At 41.1% G+C, this 25,096-nt stretch overlaps 1 protein-coding gene across 2 annotated transcripts in view; it reads left to right on the forward strand.

Annotated features, from left to right (window-relative positions):
- The window catches only part of arfgef2 (ADP-ribosylation factor guanine nucleotide-exchange factor 2 (brefeldin A-inhibited)), a 42,060-nt gene that overhangs the window by 2,662 nt on the left and 14,302 nt on the right, over window positions 1–25,096 (forward strand). The window contains exons 2-21 of one of the 2 annotated variants that reach the window (XM_034696094.1): window positions 365–395; window positions 986–1,109; window positions 3,688–3,834; window positions 6,655–6,834; window positions 7,174–7,486; window positions 7,619–7,780; window positions 7,873–7,991; window positions 9,755–9,888; window positions 11,019–11,253; window positions 11,358–11,457; window positions 14,122–14,261; window positions 15,597–15,705; window positions 15,789–15,975; window positions 16,059–16,170; window positions 16,265–16,470; window positions 16,651–16,735; window positions 18,981–19,152; window positions 19,353–19,504; window positions 22,375–22,503; window positions 22,685–22,843. In XM_034696094.1, the coding sequence (XP_034551985.1) occupies window positions 365–395; window positions 986–1,109; window positions 3,688–3,834; window positions 6,655–6,834; window positions 7,174–7,486; window positions 7,619–7,780; window positions 7,873–7,991; window positions 9,755–9,888; window positions 11,019–11,253; window positions 11,358–11,457; window positions 14,122–14,261; window positions 15,597–15,705; window positions 15,789–15,975; window positions 16,059–16,170; window positions 16,265–16,470; window positions 16,651–16,735; window positions 18,981–19,152; window positions 19,353–19,504; window positions 22,375–22,503; window positions 22,685–22,843 (2,996 nt within the window). The remainder of the gene's footprint in view (window positions 1–364; window positions 396–985; window positions 1,110–3,687; window positions 3,835–6,654; window positions 6,835–7,173; window positions 7,487–7,618; window positions 7,781–7,872; window positions 7,992–9,754; window positions 9,889–11,018; window positions 11,254–11,357; window positions 11,458–14,121; window positions 14,262–15,596; window positions 15,706–15,788; window positions 15,976–16,058; window positions 16,171–16,264; window positions 16,471–16,650; window positions 16,736–18,980; window positions 19,153–19,352; window positions 19,505–22,374; window positions 22,504–22,684; window positions 22,844–25,096) is intronic. The other variant, XM_034696095.1, reaches the window with a different exon arrangement.

Here is a 25,096-nt window from a genome sequence, read left to right on the forward strand (position 1 = left end):
ATCCGGCTGAGTCCAACACGCCATTAGTCACTGTGTAGCCAAATATGCAACACATGGTAGTGTGTGTATAACTTTGAACAGATCAGGGGAGTATAACATGATTAAGTAAGGGTTGTTATGCATGGGTTAAGACTACAGATTTGAGGGATGATTACAGATAAGAGATAGTCAAAGTCTCAGATTACATCCTGCTCAGTAAACGAAGCTATCTTCAAACCCCTAGTTTTACTTTTCTACTAATTATAATGACAGTACCTCTTAACACTGATGTGTGATTCACCTAGTCAGGAAAAGTCACACTGCAGAGAGCTGAAAGGTCAAAGTTCGGACTTGGATAACATTTAATCTGTGTCTCCTTCCACAGATGAGATCAAGGCCGAGCTTGAGAAACAAAAGTAAGTACTGTTTTGGCTCCAACCTTTCTCCTGAGTGTTTGAATGTGTTTGGATGTGTTTGAATGAATGAGTGCTCAGCAGCAGTCTTTCTTCTCTGTCTTTATGGTTAGAGGGAAAGAGTTGAGGTGAAGTTCGCCCTGAAGCAGTCTGCAGTAAACCCCAGCTGCTCACTGTGATTTGTGACTAAAGTGATCTGCTGCTCTTATTACTGCTTCTTTGGAGTAAATCAGCTGCACTTTAAGTAGCCTGCAGGTTCTGCTGCTTCAGGCGAGCTGTCACCTTAATGACGAGGTTAACAACTCTGCATGAAAAACAAACGCTCTGCATGGAAACGTACAGTAAGTGTTATGAAGTCTCATCATCTACTGGAGTCACTGTGAGGGCTTTACGTCTGTTTCACTGTTTTATGAACAGTGTTTACAACAAGCTGCTGCAGTCATTTCAAGCTCACACAGCTGTTTCCTCTCCTCTCCTCTCCTCTCCTCTCCTCTCCTCTCCTCTCCTCTCCTCTCCTCTCCTCTCCTCTCCTCTCCTCTCCTCTCCTCTCCTCTCCTCTCCTCTCCTCTCCTCTCCTCTCCTCTCCTCTGCAGGGATGGCACGGTGGTTGCACCCAGAGCCAACTACATCGAGGCTGATAAATACGTGCTGCCTTTCGAGCTGGCCTGTCAGTCAAAATCCCCCCGGATAGTGAGCACATCTCTGGACTGTCTGCAGGTTAGTATTCACAGACACACACACACACACACACACACACACACACCACACACACACACACACACACACACACACACACAACACAAACACAAAACACAAACAAACACTGTCTGTTTCTCATTTGGTTGTATTTCTTATCTGGTTGTGGTTGGGGGGATTAAATCTTGCTACACCTGTTGCATACAGTGGCTCTACATTTCACTCACATGTACACTGTGCTTCCTCTGTAGTAATCCCTAAGTAGCTTTACATATTAGCCTCAATTTTCTGAGCAAGTATGTTACAATCCATGAAGTGCACTCTTAGGGCAGGGAGATAAAACACACACACACACACGCACGCACACGCACGCACACACACACACACACACACCCCACCACTGGAAAGAGAGGGGGCGCTAATGTGTCTTAAACGCTAGTTGCCACCCAACATTAAACTGAATAGAATAAGACGACAGCATTGAACAGCCAATCATGTCGCAGAGTAAGAGGTAGACGGGGCTTAAAGGCATGAGTTGTACATTTAAATCAAATGTACAACTAACTCAATCTGAGAAAAATGAGAATCTACAAACTAAATCTTCACAAAAGTCTCATCTTATATTAAAGACCTGCTTCCTGTTAGCTCCGTCAGAAATGATGGATTCAAGAAGTTCATCAGAAAACTGAATCCAGATACAAACTAACAAACTGTCTTCAACTGTCACTCAGGAGCAATAATCTGACTTGAAACTCAATTGAAATAATGATTTGATGTTTATCGTGATAATTATCAATACCGACTTATATTCAAAATGTTAACATGGTAGCATCTTTTTCAATATCGCCCAGCTCTACACTGTTAAAACCTGAATCCTGCTCTGTTATCTTATTAGATCTTAAACCCCTATGAGCCTGTTTATCTCATCTCATTGTTACAGTTTTAATGCTTCATGTTTTATTCATTAAACCAGCTGAATTTGTTTATAACGATGCAGTTAATTAATATTAATACTATTCTGTTACTCTAGGGGCATTCAATCAATTTAAAACATACTGTTTGGTCGCTTGTTTTTAAAGATCTACTCTTCTCCAATGAAATATGTTACGACCCCGTGTCATATCTGCACTCGCCTCGAGACAACAAGTATGTAGCAGGATGTTAGCATTGGTATGTTAGCACTAGGCATTGACAGTGACCGCAAGTGAGTGTCTCAGGATTTGAGTGAGCATTAAAGGAAGTGTAGGATCCAGTTTTATTTGTCTTGCTTGACTTCCTATACATTACACTCAATATGACGACTCCTCAGGCTGTTCCCTCCATTTCTGTCACTTTTAAAATGAGCACAACTTGTTTGATGTGAGCCTTAATGAGCATTCTAAGGCACACAAAACGTGCCTCTGTTTTTTTTTTTCTCACAAACGTACTCCCGACAAAGCAAACACACAAACACAACTCAGATAAACTTACATTTGAGATAAACACACGGTACCTGTGCTGAAAGAAAGGATGAGCGCTCAGTGAAGAAACCCGACCCACTATGCCCTTTACTGATATTTTAGTAGCCCACCCCATGGCTCCTGATGTCCCCCAAAGCCTGACACGAGACTTCCACCAGATCCGTGTCTGGTCAGTCTCCGATCCGCTGTAGTCCAGCTCCGTGCTTTCTCATCCGTCAACACCCATCGGTTGTGTGTTCAGAACGCAGCACAGAGCAGGACCGACGGACAGCTGGAGTCATGTGACCGAGGTTTTCCTGCAGTAATTTCTGAATCAAGGATTCTCCTCCTCCTCTCCTCATCCATGTTGTCTTTCTGGTCCTCTGAAAACCTCTGACTTGATGATTCCAGCCCTTCCTCCGCGCATCATGACAGTTGTTGTTGTAGTTAAGTTAAATACGATCTGGTGATAACACAGAGTGTTTTATTCTGAAAATTAACCGGATGTTTTCATTTTTTTTTGGTGAAACCTGACTTCCTGTCCCGCTCCTTCTGCTCTGTTGAGATTGATAAGTAGAATAGAAACCATCAGATCCGGTGCTGTGACAGATCGGAGATGGACCGGACACGGATCTGGAAGAATTTGGCCATAAGATAGAAAGAACAGATAGGTAGCGAGAGCCAGCATATCGCTGGGGTCATCAAGTGGGCTCCTCTCTTCACTGAGGTTTCCTTTATTTCGGCCCACGACACCTCAGAGAGGCTCAACAGTTAGCTTTAGCGTCCCAGAGTGACCCCCCTCAATGTCAGCTCCCACTGTCCATCAGATCCACTAGTAGAACACCCCAATTTAATAACCCAACTCGTACAGTACTGCCATGTTCAACGGACCCAGGCTCTGTTCATGAAAGCTCCAGGTAGTGACAACAGCGATACTACCTACTCTAGCACCTGGACCCTAACAGCTCCACCACCCAACACACAACAATAAGAGTCTGCAGATAGATATTAGAAGACATGGGAAGCAGAGCCAAGTAAATACAAATAAAATCAAAATCCTGTGTGAGCATTGAATCCTGTGCATCATATTCCACAACTTTCAAACAAGACACTCCTCTAGAAACAAACTCCTCACTGTGTGCTCTCTTTCTCCTCTGTAGAAGCTGATCGCGTATGGCCACATCACAGGCAATGCCCCCGACAGCCGAACACCGGGTAAGAGGCTGATCGACCGGCTGGTGGAAACCATCTGCAACTGCTTCCAGGGTCCACAGACTGACGAGGGAGTCCAGCTACAGATCATCAAGGTGCGTCCGGTGCCACGCATCGCATCTGGCAGCTTTCAGACGCTCCAGCTGTCAGTGTTGTTGTTTGTTTGAGGCTCATTGGGAGCTTTCAGTCGGAGTTCACAGAGGTGGAGGAATTCAGTTTGGAGGCAGATGCGATGCCTGTTTGATCACACTGTCAGCCTGAGAAAGCCTCTGATTGGTGCATATTTATTTTTCTATCATCAAAAAAACAACTAATGCTGTGATTGTGTTCAAACTCACTGGTCAGTTAATTTCTTGCTGCAGGATTGTCTGAAAATATCAGCTCTTTTTGACTGGTTGTGTTTCACCTTATTGGACTTAGAGAACAGAGAAGCTGCATTGATATATCCTCATCTTTTTCTTTGTTTAGATATTAGTAGGGATGTAAGGTGTTATGCCCGGTCTAGGGGTGGCTGAAAAGACCCATTTCCCCCAAGTCCCAAGCAGCCACAAAAACAAGTATGAAAATTAAATGATTTACTTGTGTAAATTATATTGAACTATAACAACTCAAGAGGGAACTAAATTACCTTCAGGGTGAATTGCTTAGTAGATATAGGGGAAAGACCTCCGTCCCAGACTATCAGCTGTCGAGCTGAAGTCCAATGAACAATGAGCGCACCTGTATAAGACAAAACATGCAACATCCAACACAGACACGCTCTCAGTAGAAATAACAACACAGAAATTACGACCACAGTCGTAACAAAGGATACACTCAACCCACGATTCGATTCAAATCCTGATTTTTGGTTGACGATATGATTCACTCACGATTCTCTAATGATTTTCAAGAAAACTGGATTGATCTCAAAATTTAAATAACTATTATTTCATTTCAATTCTATGGACAGTTGCAACATATATTTGTTCTCTTATATTCCTTTGTAAACAAAGTAATCCTTTTTCATTTTTAAGGTGTGTTGTAACTCAAATAAAACCACTGCACACTTTTTTTCAGCACCTTGCAAAAAACCTTAAAAAGACCGTACGAAAAAAAATACCTTGTTGGAAAATTTCAGAACAATTATAAAGAAATGGAAAGTGAAAGATTCCCAAATGAAAATATTAAATAATAAAACAAATAAGGTCAATCTCTTTAAATAAACTAAAGTGCAGCTTATGCTCCTGGCTGTGAGTTGACATGTTTTTCTTCAGGAATATCAGGGTAAGACAAAATGCTGCCGTACCTCAGACTGTAAACACAAAGGTGCATCCTGACCTGCTCAGTCTTCACCTGCTGTCACCATGTCTGTTACGCTCAACTCAGTGACAAGAGACTTCATGATGTTAAACAAGTGGAGTGAAATGCAGATAGCACCTTCTACTGTTTAACAATAATATCCAAATACAAATTTTGTTGAATCTATTTTAATCCACCCTTATTTGGATCGTTTTTATACTGTCTTGTGATATATCCTTACATTCCTAGATGTTAGTTACTTTTAAATGCCGTCTAAATGCCACTATTATAATTTTTGGATTTGTGACAAAGTATTTCCGGTTTAATTTGTATCTTAATTGTTAAACTCACCTTGAGTATTGACCTCTTAACCATATTTCAAAAGCTTTTTCTCACATCACTGCACATTTCCAGCTTGTTACTTGTTAACCTGGCTTGTGTTTGTTCAGTGAGCATGATTCATGACTGCTGCCGCCTGAAGCTTCCTCTTAGTGAATGAAATACACATCCTGGTTGGTTCAAGTAGACAAAGTCCTTCCTGTTAGAAGGCACACACAGGTTTATCACTGTTGACAAAAGATTTATATGACGGGTTAACAGCATCTGTTGGCAGACCTTGGTGTCTGTGTGGTCTATTTTGACTGATCTATACACATTTGAACTCAGCTTTAAGGTGTCAACATCAAAATGCAAACAAACAGATGAATTAGGCACCAAGCATCTGCTTCATCAGGCTTTATGTGAAACATAAGGAGGAAGTGAGGTGGTGATTCAGCAGACCCAGCGCCCTTTTAAAGGCCCTAGAAACCTAAATGGAATATTTAAAATTCACATAGAATATCAAAATGTAATGTGTAAAACTCTTAACAGGTTAGAGCATTTTTCAGGACTATGTGGGTGTGGCCTAACTCGTTGATTGACAGGTCAAGAGAGAGTTCACAGCCTGCATGTTTGAGCTGTCTGACTCTGAATCTAAAGACATCAAAACTCCAGAATCTGAAAATTATTCATTTCAAATGGTCTCTGAGTGCTGAGTCATAAAATACTTCAGAATCTGAAATCTTCAGAGGCTGAAGTGTAGTATGTGCACGCAGAGGAGCTCGGCTCCAGATGTCAGACGGAGCTGTTTGTCTAAAAAGTCTGAAAGTTGGTGATCCGGTCCTGAGGAAAGTTAGTGATCCGGTCCTGGGGAAAGTTAGTGATCCGGTCCTGGGGAAAGTTAGTGATCCGGTCCTGGGGAAAGTTAGTGAAGAGGTCCTGAGGAAAGTTAGTGATCCGGTCCTGGGGAAAGTTAGTGGACAGAAGACGGTCTGAGCAGGAGCGGAGTAGCTTTGTTGAACATGTGTGCACGTGACTCAGTGTCTCATTTCTGATTGGTTGGATATTTATTACGTAATAAATATCAGGTTAAATCAGCCCCCTTAAAAGCCAGTGTGAAAACGTGTTAAAAAATGTAATTGAACATATTTGAAAAATTGATCGAAGTTGAGTTCTAATATTTTTACATAGTTTTTAGTATTTACATATGGTCTGAAATATCATAGGCAGAACATTTTTGTTGATTTGGGTTCCCAGAGGCTTTAAGTTCAACATGTTGTCTGGTAAAGTGTTGACTTCCTTCTCTCTGTGTTCAGGCCCTGCTGACGGCGGTGACCTCCCCGCACATAGAGATCCATGAAGGCACCGTGCTGCTCACCGTCAGGACCTGCTACAACATCTACCTGGCCAGCCGCAACCTCATCAACCAGACCACTGCCAAGGCCACACTCACACAGATGCTCAATGTCATCTTTACGCGCATGGAAAACCAGGCTGTAAGTTCACTTTAACATTGATACCATCGCTGCTTTATATCTGTCCATACAGCTGAGGAGGAGTCGAAGGCTTTGTGCTCTGCAGTCTGCTTTTGATTTAACTGGCTGGCCTTTAGGGGGGGGATTTATTAGTTTGTTTATGTATTAATCAAAGTCACAGCTGTTGACTTCTGCATTTCTTAGCAACAATATAATGGGGATTTAGCTTTTGTCGATGTATTTTGGGATCAGAGACACATCACTGGGAGCCAATGTCAGTATTTTCATCAACATCTCATTAAACCATCTTGAATAAAACATCTCCTTTAACTGTCTTTTTGTCTCTGTCTTCCTCTTCAGGCTCTGGAGGCTCAAGAGCAGGAGAAGGACCGACTCCGTCTACCACAGCAAAACCCATCCCCAGTCCCAGGTAGTAGGAGATCTGGCTCTCCACGTTCCGACCGGACGCCGACTCCAGAGCTTCAGAATTCCCCGTCACCAGCAGCCAGTTCTCCCGACCTCACGAACACCAACAACAGTAGCTCCACGCCCCCTCCACCTGTCTCCGACCTGCACCTGGAACAAGCACCCGACACACCGTCAGTCAATGGAGAACAGAAGGAAGGCAGCGCTCCAGTGAATGGAGAATCAGAGCAGGTCACACCGTCAAGTGGTATGTGCCGACACGTGTCTCCAGCTTTCAGTTTAAATGTGATATTTCTTATATTTCATCAGGACTGAAGGTGTAACTCCTTTGCCAGACTCCAAATATTAGCTTCTTTAATCTTCTCTTTGTTATCTGCAGCAGATTCAGTGTTTGAAGATGAAGCAGCAGAGACGCTTCCTGAAGCCGAACAGCCAGCTGAGGAAGGGGACAAACCAGAGAGCAGTCCCAATCAGACAGAATCAACAGTGACAGAGGGAGAGGAGAGAGAGCTGCAGACAGAGCAAACAAACAGTGGGACAGGTAGGAACAGACCTGTGTTAGTGTGTTCTGTCTCTTTGAATGTGTCACCAAGCTTCATGACATCAAGTCCATTCTGGTCTCTTCTGCTGCAGGTGACAATCCAGCTCATCCTCTCCCTGAGCAGACCGAGTTGTCTGCCCCCAAAGCCAGAGGAGAGCAGATGAACGGCATCATTGAGGACCGCTCTTCTGTTTCCTCCACGGACATGCTGGTGAGGAGTGTTACAACATGTTTAACTTTCAGTAGTATGCTGAGGTGACAGCAGCCTTCTCTGCTTGTCGAGGCATTATTCTGTCAGTTTTTAAAAAAGGTTTTATTCAAAGATCTGTTTATTTGATTTATTTTCTACATTACATACAAAATATCAATGTATACAATTAAAGCAAGTGATGTTTTTTATGAGAAACACAATAAGTGAATGAACAAAAAGAACCAGTAATAATGCTAATTTAAAATAAAAGATAAATAAAAAAAAGGAAAATAAAAAAAGTGAAACTACAATAAGATAAATAGGCTAATATTTAAAAAATAAATAAATGGAAAAGGTAAAAAAGCAATAAGAATAACAATAAAAAAGACAGTAATAAGAATAAATACAAATAAATGAACAAATAATAATACATACAAATAAATAAATAATCATAATAATAATAATGAATACAAAATAAATACATTCATAATAATAATAATAATAACAATAATAATTATAATAACAAAACAAATTGAGAAATGAAATAAAAAAACACCACATGTGATAATCTACATTGAGAACAACAGAAGTTCTTCTTTGAATATAGGTGTCGTGCTATAAAAGGGATTCAAAGCCTCAAAGGATCAAATGAAGAAATAATCGATGGAAAAGAAAAAAAAGTGTAGATTCAGTGTTAAATCTGATGGATGCATGAGGATTTGTGCATAAGTGGTAACAGTATCTAAAGGGATGAAAGAGTATAAGTAACTTTCAGGGAGCAACGTCCTGCTAACGGCAAAAAACAGAGCACCACTGTATCAAACTAATGTCCTCAGGCCACATCTGAATCTCTGCCACAAACATTAATATATGAAGTAGGGATGTACATTTTAAGTATTTTCCGTGATCGATTTTTGGAAATGTTAACGATCAATTATCGATTAATTGATAAAAAAAACATTATTATTCTTACGTCAAAAACAAGGCCAAATAGGTTGTTTTCCTCCTAAATAATATTTTCTACAGCAACAAAAATGCATCTAACTGACGGGATTGAATACGGGCACACGTTTGACACGCAGAATATCAACGATCAGGCTCATTAAAATATTCTCTGCGGACATAATCTTATAAAGTGAAGGCTCATAATACTAACAGAAAAGTACTTCAGACTCACAGTGTCCAGTTTTCTGTCTACTCGTTCTTATTGAATAAACATGTGTATTCGGTCAGGTGTCAGCCAGGAGCGCAACCGGGTCATAATCAGTCCAGCTGCAGAAAAGCTCAGACGGCTCTGATGTTGCTGCTCTGTAAACGTAGTGTACCAGAATTTCCGACCTGCCTGTTGCCTTTGTATCCAAAGGTGGGAAATTTCCTGTTTAAAGCTGTCAACCTTCGTGTCTGTGTTGTTGTTGGCAGCAGTTTTGTATTGATCCTCTTTAAAAAGCGTACGTGGAGACCTGACGCACAGCCGCAGCCGCCAGCTGAGCGTCTTCGCTGTGCGCAACACCTTTAACAGCTGATTCACATCAAAACATGCTTTAAACTTCAAACACCTCCCTGATAGATGAGTGTAATATGAGACCACATCATGTTTGTTCCACGTGACGTAAAATTGAAAACAAAAATGCGTGTTTCGAGTAATTTCTTAACAATCAATTAATCGATAATCGATTAATTGTGGTCATCGCTAATATAAAGAGTCTGACGCAGGAACACAGGAACAATAGGTTCTGATTTGTTCTTATGTGAAAGATAACATTGACTTTTTTTCTTTGTCTCAGGATGCTGAGACTCTTCAGGGATCCTACAACGCCGCCCGCTTCTCTCACATCCTGCAGAAAGATGCTTTCCTGGTGTTCCGCTCTCTCTGCAAACTCTCCATGAAGCCTCTGGCTGACGGACCTCCAGATCCAAAGTGAGCGCTCTTTAATCCTCGCCTCTCAATGCTAAATAATTTACATCAGTGCTCCTTTACAGTCTGTACTTATCTTAAGCCTGATTTATACTTCTGCGTCAATTCAACGGCGTGGGCAACGCCGGAGGACCGCGCAGCTCCTGTACCTACGCAGAGGCTTACGCACGTAGCTGACGTGCACCTCCTTCAAAATGTAACTACCCGTAGAATCGACGCGGTTTGAAAGCGCTGTGATTGGTCGGCTCGGCGGCATTGTATTTCCCACATTTTCAGCACTTCCGGGATCCCCGCTCATCGTCCGTGTAGTTCATCTCCTCCTCTCTATTCTTCATGTAATCATATCTGTATGATAAACAGCAACATGTATCAGCTGTAGATTAACAGAACACGCTCTGAATCTCTGTGGAAAAGTAAACAGAGATCGTAGCGGGGCCGGAAGCAGGCGACCGGCTATCAGAGAGACCGCACTGCCCTCAAGCATTTCGGGGGAGAATTGCTGCACGACACGGACACATCGACGCACAAGTATGTGGAGCTCATGTCCGCGTCAGCCCCTGCTGCGTATAAGGAGACGCAGAAGTATAAACCAGCCTTTAGTCAGACAAGTTTTTTTACATCACGGCAGCATTTAAAAAAACAAAAATATCTCTGAATATTTGACACACTGAGATGTATTATATAACAAAGAACACTCAGGCTCTGAAACCCTTCCTAATATGTCTTTGGCCTCCCTTGAGCCAACCTGTTTCCATCGTGCTACAAAATAAGTATAGATACCTCAAGCTTCATTTCAGCCTCAACAGGTAACCTGGTCCTTTCCATGTCAGTGTTCCTCTGCCGTCTCTTGTTACTGTAACATTAGACCATGAAGCAGTCAGTGTGAACAAGCTGCAGTAAACTGAGCCTGAGGGCTAACAAAGAACACTCTCCAGTCTTCATTTAAAACAACCTCAATAAATCAATACCACTACACCTAAAAAATCTCTTTTCCTTCTACTGGGACTTATTTATGTTTTGTTAAGACTCATTTCTGTTGTTGTACATATTTTTTTTTTAATTTAGTCTATCTGTTGCACTTTAATTTGAACCTTCAGTGTTTCTGATGCACAAACATTTCCTCTTCTCTGCAGGTCCCATGAATTGCGGTCCAAAATAGTCTCCTTGCAGCTGCTGCTCTCCGTGCTGCAGGGCGCGGGGCCGGTGTTTCGCACTCATGAGATGTTTGTCAACGCCATCAAACAGTATCTGTGTGTGGCGCTGTCCAAAAACGGCGTCTCCTCTGTGCCTGAGGTCTTTGAGCTCTCACTGGCTATCTTCCTCACCCTGCTGTCCCACTTCAAGGTCCACCTGAAGATGCAGATAGAGGTACAAAACATAGCTATACAGACTTTAGTGTTAACGTTCATGTCTGTGAAGCTTGATATATTTCACCTTTGACATATTCTCTCCCCTGCACCTCCCTGCCTCAGGTCTTCTTCAGGGAGATCTTTCTGACCATCCTGGAGACATCAACCAGCTCCTTTGAGCACAAGTGGATGGTGATCCAGACACTGACACGCATCTGTGCAGGTTTGTATGATACAAGATTACTTATACTGAAACAGTCAAAGTAACCTGGACATAGAAAGTCATCTTAAGCTCCTTTGATCATGTAATACAGTGATGTTTTTTTATTATTGAGCAACACAAGAAGGTGAATGAAATCTCTTTTGGATCCCAAAATGATCTACTATTGAAGCCTTAGATAATGACTCCTGTGAGCAGACGGGACAGTCCTCTCCTCTCTCTGACTTTAAAGAATATTGTATTGATTTAATCATTTCCTACTCTGAGAATTCCTCTGCCTGTTTTATAAACTATGACAGAGCACGGTGCATTGAATACCAAGATGTCAGAACTCATTAACACTCAGAACAGTGCACTGAGATTAATTATTATTGACATGATGAGGAAGACGGGGGGCCTGTTGATACATGTGGCTGAACCATTATCACCTCTGACATCTCATCCTTGGTCACACACAATTTAACACCTTTTTTTCCCACTGATCCGACATGAGATCAGTCTTTCTGTCAATCAGACGCCATCAGATATAAACTTCTGACTATTTTAGTTAGTTATTTATTAGCAGTGGTGGGCAAAGTACAAGTCTTCATTACTGAAGTCAAAGTATAGATCCTCCTGGTCAAACATTACTCCAATACAAGTGAAAGTTGTTCAGTCAGATTCTGACTTGAGTTATAATCCTGGAGTACTTGCTTTTAAAGTATTCAAAGTACTTTTTAAAATATCTCAAAAAATATTTTCACAAAGCATGAGGTCAGTCAAGAATGCATGGGTGAACATTCAGCTCCGTTCTGTTTATCTAGAAAACATGATTTCATATCTAAAAAGTCTACCATGAAATATAAACTAAGTTACTACAAGCACAGACAAGTTTACAATGTTCCTCTGGAATCAAAGCAGTGTGTTAGCTCCAGACCTCCACATGCTTTCTCAGGTTAGATGCTGATGTTTTGAAGGCTGTGATGAAGTTTGTATGGTAAACACAATTTGTTTCTGTCCAGCACTGATTATAACTGAATTTGCAAGAAACAAATAAGCAAGAAGACGGTGATCAAAGTTACACACAACACATGACAAACAGCAACAGCACGGCTCACAGGATCTACACTTGAAGGGAGCTGATATCATCAACAATGTAGTGATTAGTGATGGAAGATTAATTAGTAACTTTGTTGTTTTTCGATAAGGTATGATGTTAATGTTAATGTGAAGAAACTTTGTGATTTGAGGAAGTAGGACAAGTGAAAGTGAGTTCTAGCTTTTTAAAACACTAAAAACTGTTTGGATCAGTGCTAGAAAGGTTGTTTTCTTTTGTATAAAATTGACCCCAGCTCTTCTTCTCAAAGGGCACACACCTTTAGAACTGACACCAGGTTAAGCACTACTTTTCAGGACTGAAAAGGACCAAACTCACTTTATTTTTTTTGTATAATTTTTTTAATTCACATTTAACATTGTACACATGAACACCAAAAACTAACAAACAGACAATAAAACAATAAAACACAGGGGACAATTACATTAAGAGTAACACAAAACCAACACACAAACGAAAAAGAGACTTATTCAGACATTAACTCACCCCACATACCGACAAGCTGGACCTCGATAATTTCACAAGTTTTCTTCTTTAAATAAATGTTAGCTGTTAAAAATAAATCAAAGTAACACAAAATCTTTTTTTCAATTAATTTTTTTTTTTTTTGTGATTTTCTTGACAAACAAATGAGCAAAAGGACAGTTAACAAAGTTATACACAACACATGACACAGAACAGTGGCAAAACTAATAGAAAGTATCCCTGTAGAGAGCTGATGGCATTTCAACAAAGTTCAGATGACTGCTGTAAGATAATAATAATAATAATAATAATAATAATAATAATAATAATAATAATAATAATATAATAGTAGCAATAGATCTTGGAGCAATTGGAAAGTTGTCAGTTCAAAAGTGAGGGGGAAAGAGAAGGAACAAGCAAAAATTATATATACATTAAATGATTTAATTAATTAAAGTAGAGAGAGAAAGAAGAAATAAAAAAAAAAAGAAGGGCGTTCACATGCACATAAAACACACACACACACATACAAACAAACACACACACATACACACACACACACACACACACACACTCACATACACACACACATACACACACACACACACACACACACAACCACACACACACACACACACATGCTTATAGTTATAATACTTATGATGAAAAAATAGAAAATAGAATAATAATAATAATAATAATTCTAATTCAAAAAAACATAAGATCTTTCATCTCAAATCAAATGTTGTACGACTCTAGCGAGTACATCCTAGTTATGCTTTTTTTAAAATCTGTAGTTGATGACATTTCTCTCACATATCAAAAATAACTGGATTTTGTGCACACCAAGAAAAGCACAACAAAGACTTCTGCTCTGCAGAGGGCTGTAAAAGGTGGTCCCTGTATAGATGTCACTCTGTTGTTTTATGGTGAAGCCATCGTTGGTTTGAGGTGGCAGTGCTGCATTTAGCATAAAGGTTTTGCATTTCTGTTCCTCAGATATTAGAGAAGTTGGTCCTCGAGCTGTGCAGCAGTTCAGTATTCAAAATGAATGATCTGTTGTGTCTGAAGAAATACTCAAACACTTTTGTTATTCATCCTCCCAGATGCCCAGTGTGTGGTCGACATCTACGTGAACTATGACTGTGACTTGAACGCAGCCAACATCTTTGAGCGCCTCGTCAGCGACCTGTCGAAGATCGCTCAGGGCAGAAGTGGGCAGGAGCTCGGGATGACTCCTTTGCAGGTAGGCGGACTCTCCAGGACTCAGTGTCCCTGAGCTCCATGTTTCATGGCTCAACACCAGAAGATTATTACTTTTGATTAAATGTTTATCATTCTGGCCAGGTGAAGACGATAACTCCTGTGGTTTATATTACTCTTTGACATCATAGTTATAAATCTGTTCCTGACATGTCTCCGTAAATCTAATGGCGTTTTTCGACCGCAGGGACTTTACCCCTGAACTTTGTGCGTTTCGACCAGAGCAACCAGGGTCTAAATTTGGTTCAGGGGTAGATAAACTCCCCTCTGAAAAACCCTTCTTGGGAGGTAGTACTTTTCAAAGGTCCTGGGACTTTCGGGGGGGGGGCAGGGGCTGCACTGCTAAACGTGTCTGATTGGTAGATTAACCGTAGTGTTTTTATTCCGCCCGCCGTCCACAATAACATCACACACATCTGTGATTCACTTGATTTCTCTTTCTTTCATTAGTTTTTATTTGTTCTATCTTTTTTGTATGTGTGTGTACTTTTCAAAAGAAGAAGCTGTGATTCTCTTGATTTAGCAGCTTGTAACAGTAGTCTTCTCTCAGCCCACCGTGAATGCGTCTCTCCCGGTGTTCCGGTTTTAAAAGTGACCCTGTAAACTGGAGACCTTCAGCTGAACGTGTCAGTGTTTGTGGAGTTTACACAGCTGTTGAAACACAGAGGGAGTTCCTGGGAATGCAAACTAGTTTAGTTTTTATTAAGATTTCAAAATATCCTCATCAGATATTTAATGATCGTCTAAAGACGTTTATGAGGGATGCATCCGGCTGAAAGTCTCCAGTTAACAGCGTCGCTGTTTAAACCAAAACACCGGCCGATCTCTGCCACGGCTTTTTGAGTTCAAAAGGATTTTAAAGCCGTGTTGAAACGTCTTTGCTACTCGCGCTTATCTCCTCTCACGTGTTGATTCAGTGAATCCATCTGTGATGAAATATAGCACCATCTAAAACAGCACCAGCTGAGTCTCTTCATGCTAACAGACTAACTGTTGTGTTGCTCATAATGACACCTGCCTGTCTGTCTGCTTCTATGGTGTCATCTGTGGTGAATGGAATTCCTCTTTGTTTTACTGCCCTCTACTGGTCTGGTGGTGTAGTGCATTTACTTTTTTTTCTCCATACATCACTGGCCTGATTTGTACAATCTACCCGGGACTTCAGCCCGCGATCAAAACACAGACAACAATGGGGGCACAGGAACCTTTTAGTTTCGGGTAAAGTAGTTCTGGGGGCTAAAAGACCCCGGAACTCTTGGTGGAAATGTGTCTTAAGACTACCTTGAGTCTTATTTGTAAATGATCTTTGGTTCCACAGGAGTTGAGCCTGCGTAAAAAGGGATTGGAGTGTCTGGTGTCCATCCTGAAATGTATGGTGGAGTGGAGCAAAGACATGTACGTCAATCCAAACCTCCAAGCTAACCTGGGTGAGTATGTGTTGTACAATAACAATGCACAGGAGAAGGGGAATGTCTGAATGTTTAGTTAACGTGTGTTTAACTATGTGTAGGCCAAGAGCACCCGTCTGACAGCGAGGCAGGAGAACTGAAGCTCCCAGAGCCGACAGGACGTCGAGACAGCATCAGCTCGCTCGACTCCACCGTCTCCTCCAGTGTCCAAGCATCGCAGGCGGACCACCCGGAGCAGTACGAGGTCATCAAGCAGCAGAAGGACATCATCGAGCACGGCATTGAACTGTGAGTCATTTTTCATGACATTGGAATGAGTTAGTTAAAGGTACAGTCCTTCAGTGATGATGTTTTCCTCTGATCTCTCTCAGCTTCAACAAGAAACCAAAGCGAGGGGTCCAGTACCTGCAGGACCAGGGCATGCTGGGGACATCAGCTGAGGAGATCTCCCAGTTCCTCCACCAGGAGGACAGACTGGACACGGTGAGGGATCACGTATTTATCGTTGCACTCTTAAGAAACGTAAGAGCTCATTCACGTTAATAATCACCTGACCTCTGTACCTCTGCATCCACAGACCCAGGTGGGAGAGTTCCTGGGCGAGAACATAAAGTTCAACAAAGAGGTGATGTACTGCTACGTGGACCAGTTGGACTTCTGTGGGCGGGACTTTGTGTCAGCACTCAGAGCTTTCCTAGAGGGTTTCAGACTTCCTGGTGAGGCGCAGAAGATCGACAGGCTGATGGAGAAGTTTGCCGCCCGATACCTCGAGTGCAACCAGGGGTAAAGCCTCACACAGATTACTGAAACATAACGTCTACAAGAAAGATTTATTGATGCTTCTGGTTGAAGACTTGGTGAAGTCTAGAATTTCTAACTTGTATTTAACATTTGATTTAAAATGAAATGAAAGTTGAACTGAGGCATCTTCTAACTGGTGCCCTGATGTGTGTCCTCCTGCAGACAGACTCTGTTTGCCAGCGCAGACACCGCCTACGTGCTGGCGTACTCCATCATCATGCTCACCACTGACCTGCACAGTCCTCAGGTGAGAAATGTTGAATGATTCTTGTCCCGTCACACTGATCACTGATATCACCATGTATGAGCCATTATTTATATTTAGGACACAACTGTGTCTTGGGATTCTGTCATAAAGGATTTGCAGTCCTAAGAGGAACATGGTGGGTTTTGGTTTTTAATTGGACATCAAAAATGTTTTGCACAGATGAAGCAGCAAACTGGAAATGATGAGTTTTAAGACCATCAGACCAAAAGCAGCCCTCTGTCAAAGTGTGGAATCATTCAAAATGACTGAATTTATCACGGCTGAAAGATGACCAAGACGATCCGTACTGATTTAACATTCTGTATATAGCAGGAAGAACTAAAGTGTCGCACAACGTCTCTAAACTTAGTAATAACTTTATTATTATTGTCAACATCCTGGTTTGGTTAGTGGAGCTACACTCTGCATTTAGTTATCATACCTTTGTACAAAATGTTAATCAGTGAAAAAGTGAATTTGCACTGAAAAACATTTTTTGATTAGTAACTCAACTCATTTTATTTATATAGCACCTTTCATACATTCAAGCATGAAGCCCAAAGTGCTTCACAAAAATGAACAGAGACAGAAAACAACAGATAAAAAGATACAAGACTACAACAAGATAGAGGAATATGATATAAATACTTAGAAATAGAATAAAACTAATAAAATAAGATCAGAGAAATATCAGAATAATTTGAGATAGAATAAAATAAATAAAAAATTGATCTATTTTAAAACAATGTTAATAACAGTTATAATGGTAGTAATGCAGTCCAGGGCAAAAAAGAAATTTCTCCAAATTAGAATCCAGATTATAAAGGTAAGTCTTAAGTTGGCTTTTGGCTTTTATGGCAGCATTTAATTTCAACAAAAAAAAGTTGTGTGTAAGTTCTTTTGGTAACAGTATTTCCTCAATTACTGAAAACTGAGAAGCATTCTCAAAAATACCAGCCTGAAAATCATGGTTTACATTTATCATCCAATTTGATGAATTCAACAGTTAATCAGGCCATTCTCAACAGTGTCTTGTTATTATGCGTCTGTAACTGCGGGTATCTGTGTGTAAGTGTCAGCCAGACATTGTTTTAGGTAACCAGTGAGTGCTTCAAAATGGAAACAACAAAAAACATTTGATTAAGTGATAGATAGATTTCTTTTTGTAAATGTACCGCTGATATTTCGAGAGCAAATTCATGGATATACATAAAGCTGACATCAGTTTTGTTCTTCTTTTGCATTTGAAAATGCATCAATTAATAATAATCACATTATTCAATGCACATTACAATCTAATATACACGGTTATCTTATCCAGTATAATTTTTTAGATGCTTTTTAATCAATCAATCAGTCAGTCTTTATTTATATGACACCAAATCACAACAAATGTTATTTCAAGATGCTTTTACAAACAGAGCAGGTCTAGACCTTACTCTATGTCAAATTATGAACAGAGACCCAACACCAAGACAGGATAAGATCCAGTCCCATCTTACAGACAGGACTCAGTCTGATCTCATCTTAATCCACCATGAGCAGAGCACTTTGCAGCATTTAGCAAGTTACAGTGGCAAGGACAAACTTCCTTTAACAGGCAGAAACCTCCAGCAGGACCAGACTCATGTTAGACACACATCTGCTGAGACCGTGTTGGGGTTGGAAAGAGGGATAGAGAGAGATGAAGAGAATATGAGAGCGAGAGAGCAGTGATGGTAATTAGTAGTAACTTTTACTGAACTTATGAAATAGAAACATACATTGTATCATTGTGAGGATCTCAGATCATGACTGATATTAATGTCAGACTTAATACTAACCTGCATCCTTCTATATGTTCTAACAGAACACATATTTAACACCAGCCAGCCACTCTTTTAGATTTGACGTGCTGACATTTAGGAAGGTAAACATGTGATCATTCAGGGCTGTGTTTAAAATGCTCGACAGCAGCCGCACTGATGATGCCGCCTGCAGACATTATTTATTATTTTAATCAGCCTTAGTTTGAAGTGTTACTTTTTCATCAGCAGCATAATTCAGTCACTTTAACAGGGTGAGCTGAGTTTGTATCCCCCTGTGCATTAACATATTGGCATCCTCTGTGTTTGTTTATTCAAACATATGCCACATTAAGATAGCTTCACCAGAAATGCTTTCCACCTTGTTCCCCTCTCACACTCTCACTTTCCTGCCTCTTTATCAATCACTCCAACTGTCTTCCTCATCTCCACGTTTGTAGGTGAAGAACAAGATGACGAAGGAGCAGTACATCAAGATGAATCGTGGGATCAACGACAGCAAGGACCTGCCTGAGGAGTATCTGTCCTCCATATACGATGAGATCGCAGGCAAGAAGATCGCCATGAAGGAGAGCAAAGAGTTCTCAATCACCCCAAAGTCCACCAAGCAGAGTGAGTAACCTCCTCCTTTCATTCTGTGGTTTTATCACTCACTCAGATAAAACTCTTTGTGAACATCACATCACACATCGGCTGATAGACTCGTTATGTGTCACTTGGTGTTTTCCAGCCTCAGCGTCTCCCTGAGTCTGTTCACTGTTCACTAATTCAGATAAACAAAACATGACTCACATGTATTTTTCTCCCTGCAGATGTAGCCAGCGAGAAGCAGCGTCGTCTGCTCTACAACATGGAGATGGAGCAGATGGCAAAGACTGCTAAAGCTTTAATGGAGGCTGTGAGCCACGCACAGGCGCCCTTCTTTAGTGCCACACACCTAGAGCACGTCAGGCCCATGTTCAAGGTATTACTGTCTAATCTGTTGGAGCAGCCCTTGGCATCAAGATTTACAGCGTAGAGCTCTGAGTGATGGGGCCTTTTTATTTGTCATCCAGGACTGTGAAACTAAAAGACAAATCAACATCAATACAAACTAATTCATACACATTTAACAAACATTTCATATTTGCAGTTTATTTTCTTTCCATAAAGTTTTGAATCCTACTTAATTAGAAAGATCTAATTTACAAATAAACCAACGTATACTTATCCCTTTCCCGAAAAAACAACACCACTGCATTGACAAACATTTGAATATACAGCTTACAATTTTCTTGTGATATGTAAACAAACAAACAAACAAACAATCAAACAAACGTATCTCACTCCGTTTACCAATGGGCTAAACTCTCCTCATGTGTCTGGAAACCTGAAACATCCCGCTACGATCCAAAGTCGACACTATGCATTAAACACACACGTCTGTATCAAAGCATTTCCACGAGCAAACAACTTAATCAAAAGACAAAGTAGAAACATACAGTGCCAATCTGCCCGACGACACCTGAGGGGTTTACTATGAAGCTGGATTTGTAGTTATTGAGGTAACTTCAGGGTTAACTCTGGATATTCAGTACTACCACGTAGGTTCACTCCTTACCTGGGTAGATCACTCATGCTGAACTTTTTTTTTTTTTTTCCTTTTTTTTTTTTTCAGAGTGTTGCAAAAAAAAAACATTCTTCACATTTCAGTTTACATATTATTATTCCTTACAACAGGTATACATTGAAGTAAAACTTGACTTTTGTTTAGGCGAAAACAGCACTCATATTTTTAATTTATTTTTTTCTCTTTTAAAGCTCCTTTGAACTTCCCCCCTCTCCTCTCCTGACAAAGACATAAAAAATTCACAAGAAATGTAAAATCCTGACCAGATAACATTTTGGCCACATATTAAATCAGGGAGTACAAGGAACAGCCCAACAGACATTAGGTAGTGGTATAACAAACAAAAGTGTGGCCTGGTGCCGTGTGTAAACAGTTCTAAAAAATGCAGCCACAGGCTTCTGTACTGTGAACTTTTTTTTAAATTAGTAACATGACTACTATTTAAGGACACACATTTTTAACAGCAATAACCTAGTAAGTACTTAAATAGGATTGCAAAACTGAAAGATCTCTTCAGATAATAACCAGTTACACATATATATATATATATATATATATATATATATATATATATATATATATATATATATATATATATATATATATATATATATATATATACACACATACATGTATACATACATACATACAATCATGCACACACATACACCCACACATACATAAACACACACATACACCTCATGCTGAACTTTTAACCTGCTCCGGGGCAAGTCATGTTCAGGATCAGAGATCAGTTTGTAGGAAACTCCGCCCACTGACCAATCAGCTCGCTCGATCACGGAGCTCTGTGAGCTGATCGAGAGGGGAGAAGAGACGGCAGGACACTTTGTCTACCTGTTTGATTTTACATCTAAAATACTGATGACAGTTATTGATTATCTTTCCTGACATCAAACTTAAACAGTCTAAAACAGGTGAGTCAGGTGAAGTTTTTGTACTGCACTTAAAGCTGGGGTTGGTAGTCATTTAAATACCCTTTTTTTAATACTGGTTAAAATGATCTTTATGTCCCGATGGTAATCAATACATAATGTGTTCTTAAAAAAGAGTGAAAAAAAGCTGCTATCTACAGCCGGAGTAAACCTGGGTAAACACCAACCAATCCCTGCCATCAGGAGCCAAATGATGAAACCAATCATATCCCGTTCTGCCATTCTGCCTGCCTCCTGCAGAGCGTACATTTCATGCTTGTTTGTGTTTTTAACTTTCACTATGAGAATGTTTTGGTGTTTTCTGACCGCTGAGTGAGACATGAGTTGATGTAGTGCAAAACACAAACCATGTGCTGAGGACCGGTTTGAAATCAGTCACCATCATATGGTTGTGAATCAGTGGCGCTCGTGCATGTGAGCGGGGGCGTCGTTTTGGAGGAGCTCCGAGGGGAGGAGGGAGGGGTTAGACGGAGTCCTGAGGAAATGCTACATTCAAATTCATGAATGACTACCAACCCTAGCTTTAATATAAAACTGCACATGCTTATCACTTTGAATCATGTTCTCATTTTTTTATTTCTCCACAGCGTTCAGTTTGATACCATCAGGGCTGCTGAAATATTATGTTTGAAACTGTCACACACGACACAAGATTAAATCAGAGAGAGAGATCACTGTCAGGGAATAGACAGAGTTACTATAGTCAGATCTATCTGCACTAATGAAGGGAAGTAAGACGTCATTAGATCATTCCCTCTATGTGTTTTTGTCTTATAAGTTCTTCCTTCTTGTTTCAAACTCATTAGTGTTGATCTTAGTCTGGGTGATGTGTTTAACTTCTTCATATTTTTCTAATATCAGTGCAGTGTTTGAAAAATATGCAGATGTGCTGACAGCAGACTGTCCGTGTCTGTGATTGGTCACATGTTGCTGACTCCGCCCTGTTCATGTGAACTTACTCGGGGTAATTCTGTATTGATTCAACATGTTGATAACAGCTTCGTGTGACGGCTTAGTGCGATCTCCTTTGTTAGGTTCAGTGAAGCCGGATCAGGAGAAGATATCTGGGATATGTTGAACTTGCTCCGTAGTAAACCCCTCTGCTCTGCGGTGTATCAGCTTAGCGTGAATCTGCACTGACAGCCTCTTACATCTGTTCATGAAGTTGAACATGTATAAACAGTAGGAACTTCCTTTGAAATGTACAGCTTGTTGATTTGACTGCTCTGACATTATTTCTGGTTGAATAAACTCAAACTTTGTGTGTCGCAGCTGGCTTGGACCCCATTGTTGGCAGCATTCAGTGTGGGACTGCAGGACTGCGACGACCCCGAGGTGGCCTCTCTTTGTCTGGAGGGCATCCGGTGTGCCATCAGGATCGCCTGCATCTTCAGCATGCAGGTCTGTTGATCTTAGACACAAAAGTTGATCTGAATGTTTATAATCTTAATCAGCTGCAAACAGTTTAGTCACGTCCACCTCACTTCTTCTGTTTGAGTGACACCTCAGTCATGTCTTTCCTCCTAGTCTTTAAAACTGCATGAAACCTTAACTGTGTAGTAACCGGCGTTCCTGTCTGCAGCTGGAGCGAGATGCGTACGTCCAAGCCTTGGCCAGGTTCACTCTGCTGACGGCCAGCTCCAGCATCACAGAGATGAAGCAGAAGAACATCGACACCATCAAGACCCTGATCACTGTGGCTCACACTGACGGGAACTATCTTGGCAACTCCTGGCACGAGGTGAGTGCTCACACGAAGCAGCATGAGCTTTAGCAGCTCAGAGAAGGATTATGAATTCATTGAAAGTAGTACAGTGCTTCAATGTTTTCAAGTACTTCTCACCTGATCGACTTCACACTTGATAATGCACTCCTGATATCACTGAGTGAAAAAAGTACTGATGTCAAAGTGAGATAAAAGCCTCCACAGATATGTGAAGGACACACAGAGAGGGAGCCAAAGACTCCTTCATGTAGAGTTGGATAACTTCTTTTGAAAACAAGAGACTGAGCAAAGAGAACCTGCTCAATTTAAACTGCCTGTCACAAAATAAAGTTGCACACTGTAATATTTCGTTGGACCGCCTTTAGCTTTGAGTGCGGCACGCATTCGCATGGCATCGTTTCGATACGTTTCTGCAATGTCACAACATTTTTTTCCGTCCACAGTTGCATTAATTTTCCGCCAAGATCTTGTATTCATGATGGGAGAGTCACTGCACAAAGTCTATTCCTGTACATCTCAAAGATTCTCCATGGAGCTGAGGTCTGGACTCTGTGGTGGCCAATCCATGTGTGAACATGATGTCTCATGCTCCCTGAACCACATTCACAATGTGAGCCCGATGAATCTGTCATCTTGGAATATGCCCGTTCCATCAGGGAAGGAAGACTCCACTGATGAAAGAATCAGAATCAGAAATATTTTCCAGGGGGGAAATTCAGTCATTACAGTTGCTCTATACACAATAAGTTCTACAAATACAATAATAAGCTCTGTAGAAAATAAATACATGGTTGAAGTCCCCGGAGATGAGGAAGAGGGCACTCTGGTGGTCTGTCTGGAGTCTGGCTATGTCAGCGTTGAGAACGTTGGACGCCGTAGTCGGGTTGGCAGAGGGGGGATGTAAACAGCTACCAGTATGACATGTGAGATCTCCCTGTGCAGATAATATGGTCGGAGGCCCACAGCGCTCTCAGTGCTATCCCGGTCTGCCCGGACAGTCTAGAAGCCGTCAATGGAGACGTTGTGGTCGGGAATATCCTGATGCAGCCACGTTTCCGTGAAGCACACCATGCTACATTCCTGAAACTCCGTCTGACTCCTGGCTAGTCCTGTTAGCTCGTCCATCTTATTAGTCTGAGATCTCACGTTGCCCATGATGAGAGAGGAGAGACTCGGCTTCTATCTCCTCTCCATAGACCTCCGTCTTCTTGAACCAGCTCTTCTCCCCGTAGCTCTGTGTCTCCTCTGCCTCAATGTGTCCTAAATCTCCAGAGTTCTGTAGGAATATCCAGCAGTTCGGCCGATGAGCCGGCTGGCTTCAGCTCAACCAGCTGAGCATGAGTAAAAACAAAATAAAGCGGGGTTACCGGCAACAATTAGGCAAGTAAAAGTTAAAGTTGGGCGATTTCATTGTGAAAAACAGTCCACAACTTTCACCAACGGAAGGTCAAAAGAGGTCACAACTTCAACAAACTGCCAGAGAAAAATCTGACGTAGTATGATGAAGAAAGAGAAGAAAAATAAGAAAGAGGAATGAACGAAGAAGAGCGACTCTAACAGGCTGCATGGTCCTTCATTATACTCAGGTAGTCTGACCTCCATTCTTTTGGCGCATAACGTTGCTGAACCTAGACTGGACCAACTACAGCAACCCTAGATCATAACCCCGCCCCCACAGTCTTGTACTGTAGGTACTTGGCATGATGGGTGCATCACTTCATCCGCCTCTCTTCTTACCCTGATGTCCCCATCACTCTGGAACAGGATCAATCTGGACTCTTCAGACCCCATGACCTCCTTCCATTGCTCCAGAGTCCAATCTTGCTCCCTAACAAATCTCCTGAGTTGTTTCTTTGCTTGATGCAGGTTGATAATCTGACCCTTCTGAAACAGATTAACATCCTCTCCATGACCACAGGATATGTATGTTTAGGAAATGAGAAGCTACTCACCGCATCAGCTCGGGTTAAATAAGTTATTACCTGCTGAAACATCTTCATCACTGCAGTAATTCTCCAATAGAAGGCTCTTAATTTGTTAAATCTGGGTGGTGACTTTTTTTGGGGACGGACAGTGTGTGTTGTGTACTTTGTGAAATGAAATACAGTTAAAAGAAAACACTATGTTTATTTCAGAGATCATTTTTAATTTGAGCAGTTTCAGAACTGTGAAAATATCACAAACACCTCTCAGAGTGATCTAACAATATGAATATTACAATAAACCAAGTTTCATAAATTACCATAACACTAATAAACACCTCTATAA

The sequence above is a fragment of the Notolabrus celidotus genome, chromosome 11, assembly GCF_009762535.1.
Source record: "Notolabrus celidotus isolate fNotCel1 chromosome 11, fNotCel1.pri, whole genome shotgun sequence".
Lineage (NCBI taxonomy): Eukaryota > Metazoa > Chordata > Actinopteri > Labriformes > Labridae > Notolabrus > Notolabrus celidotus.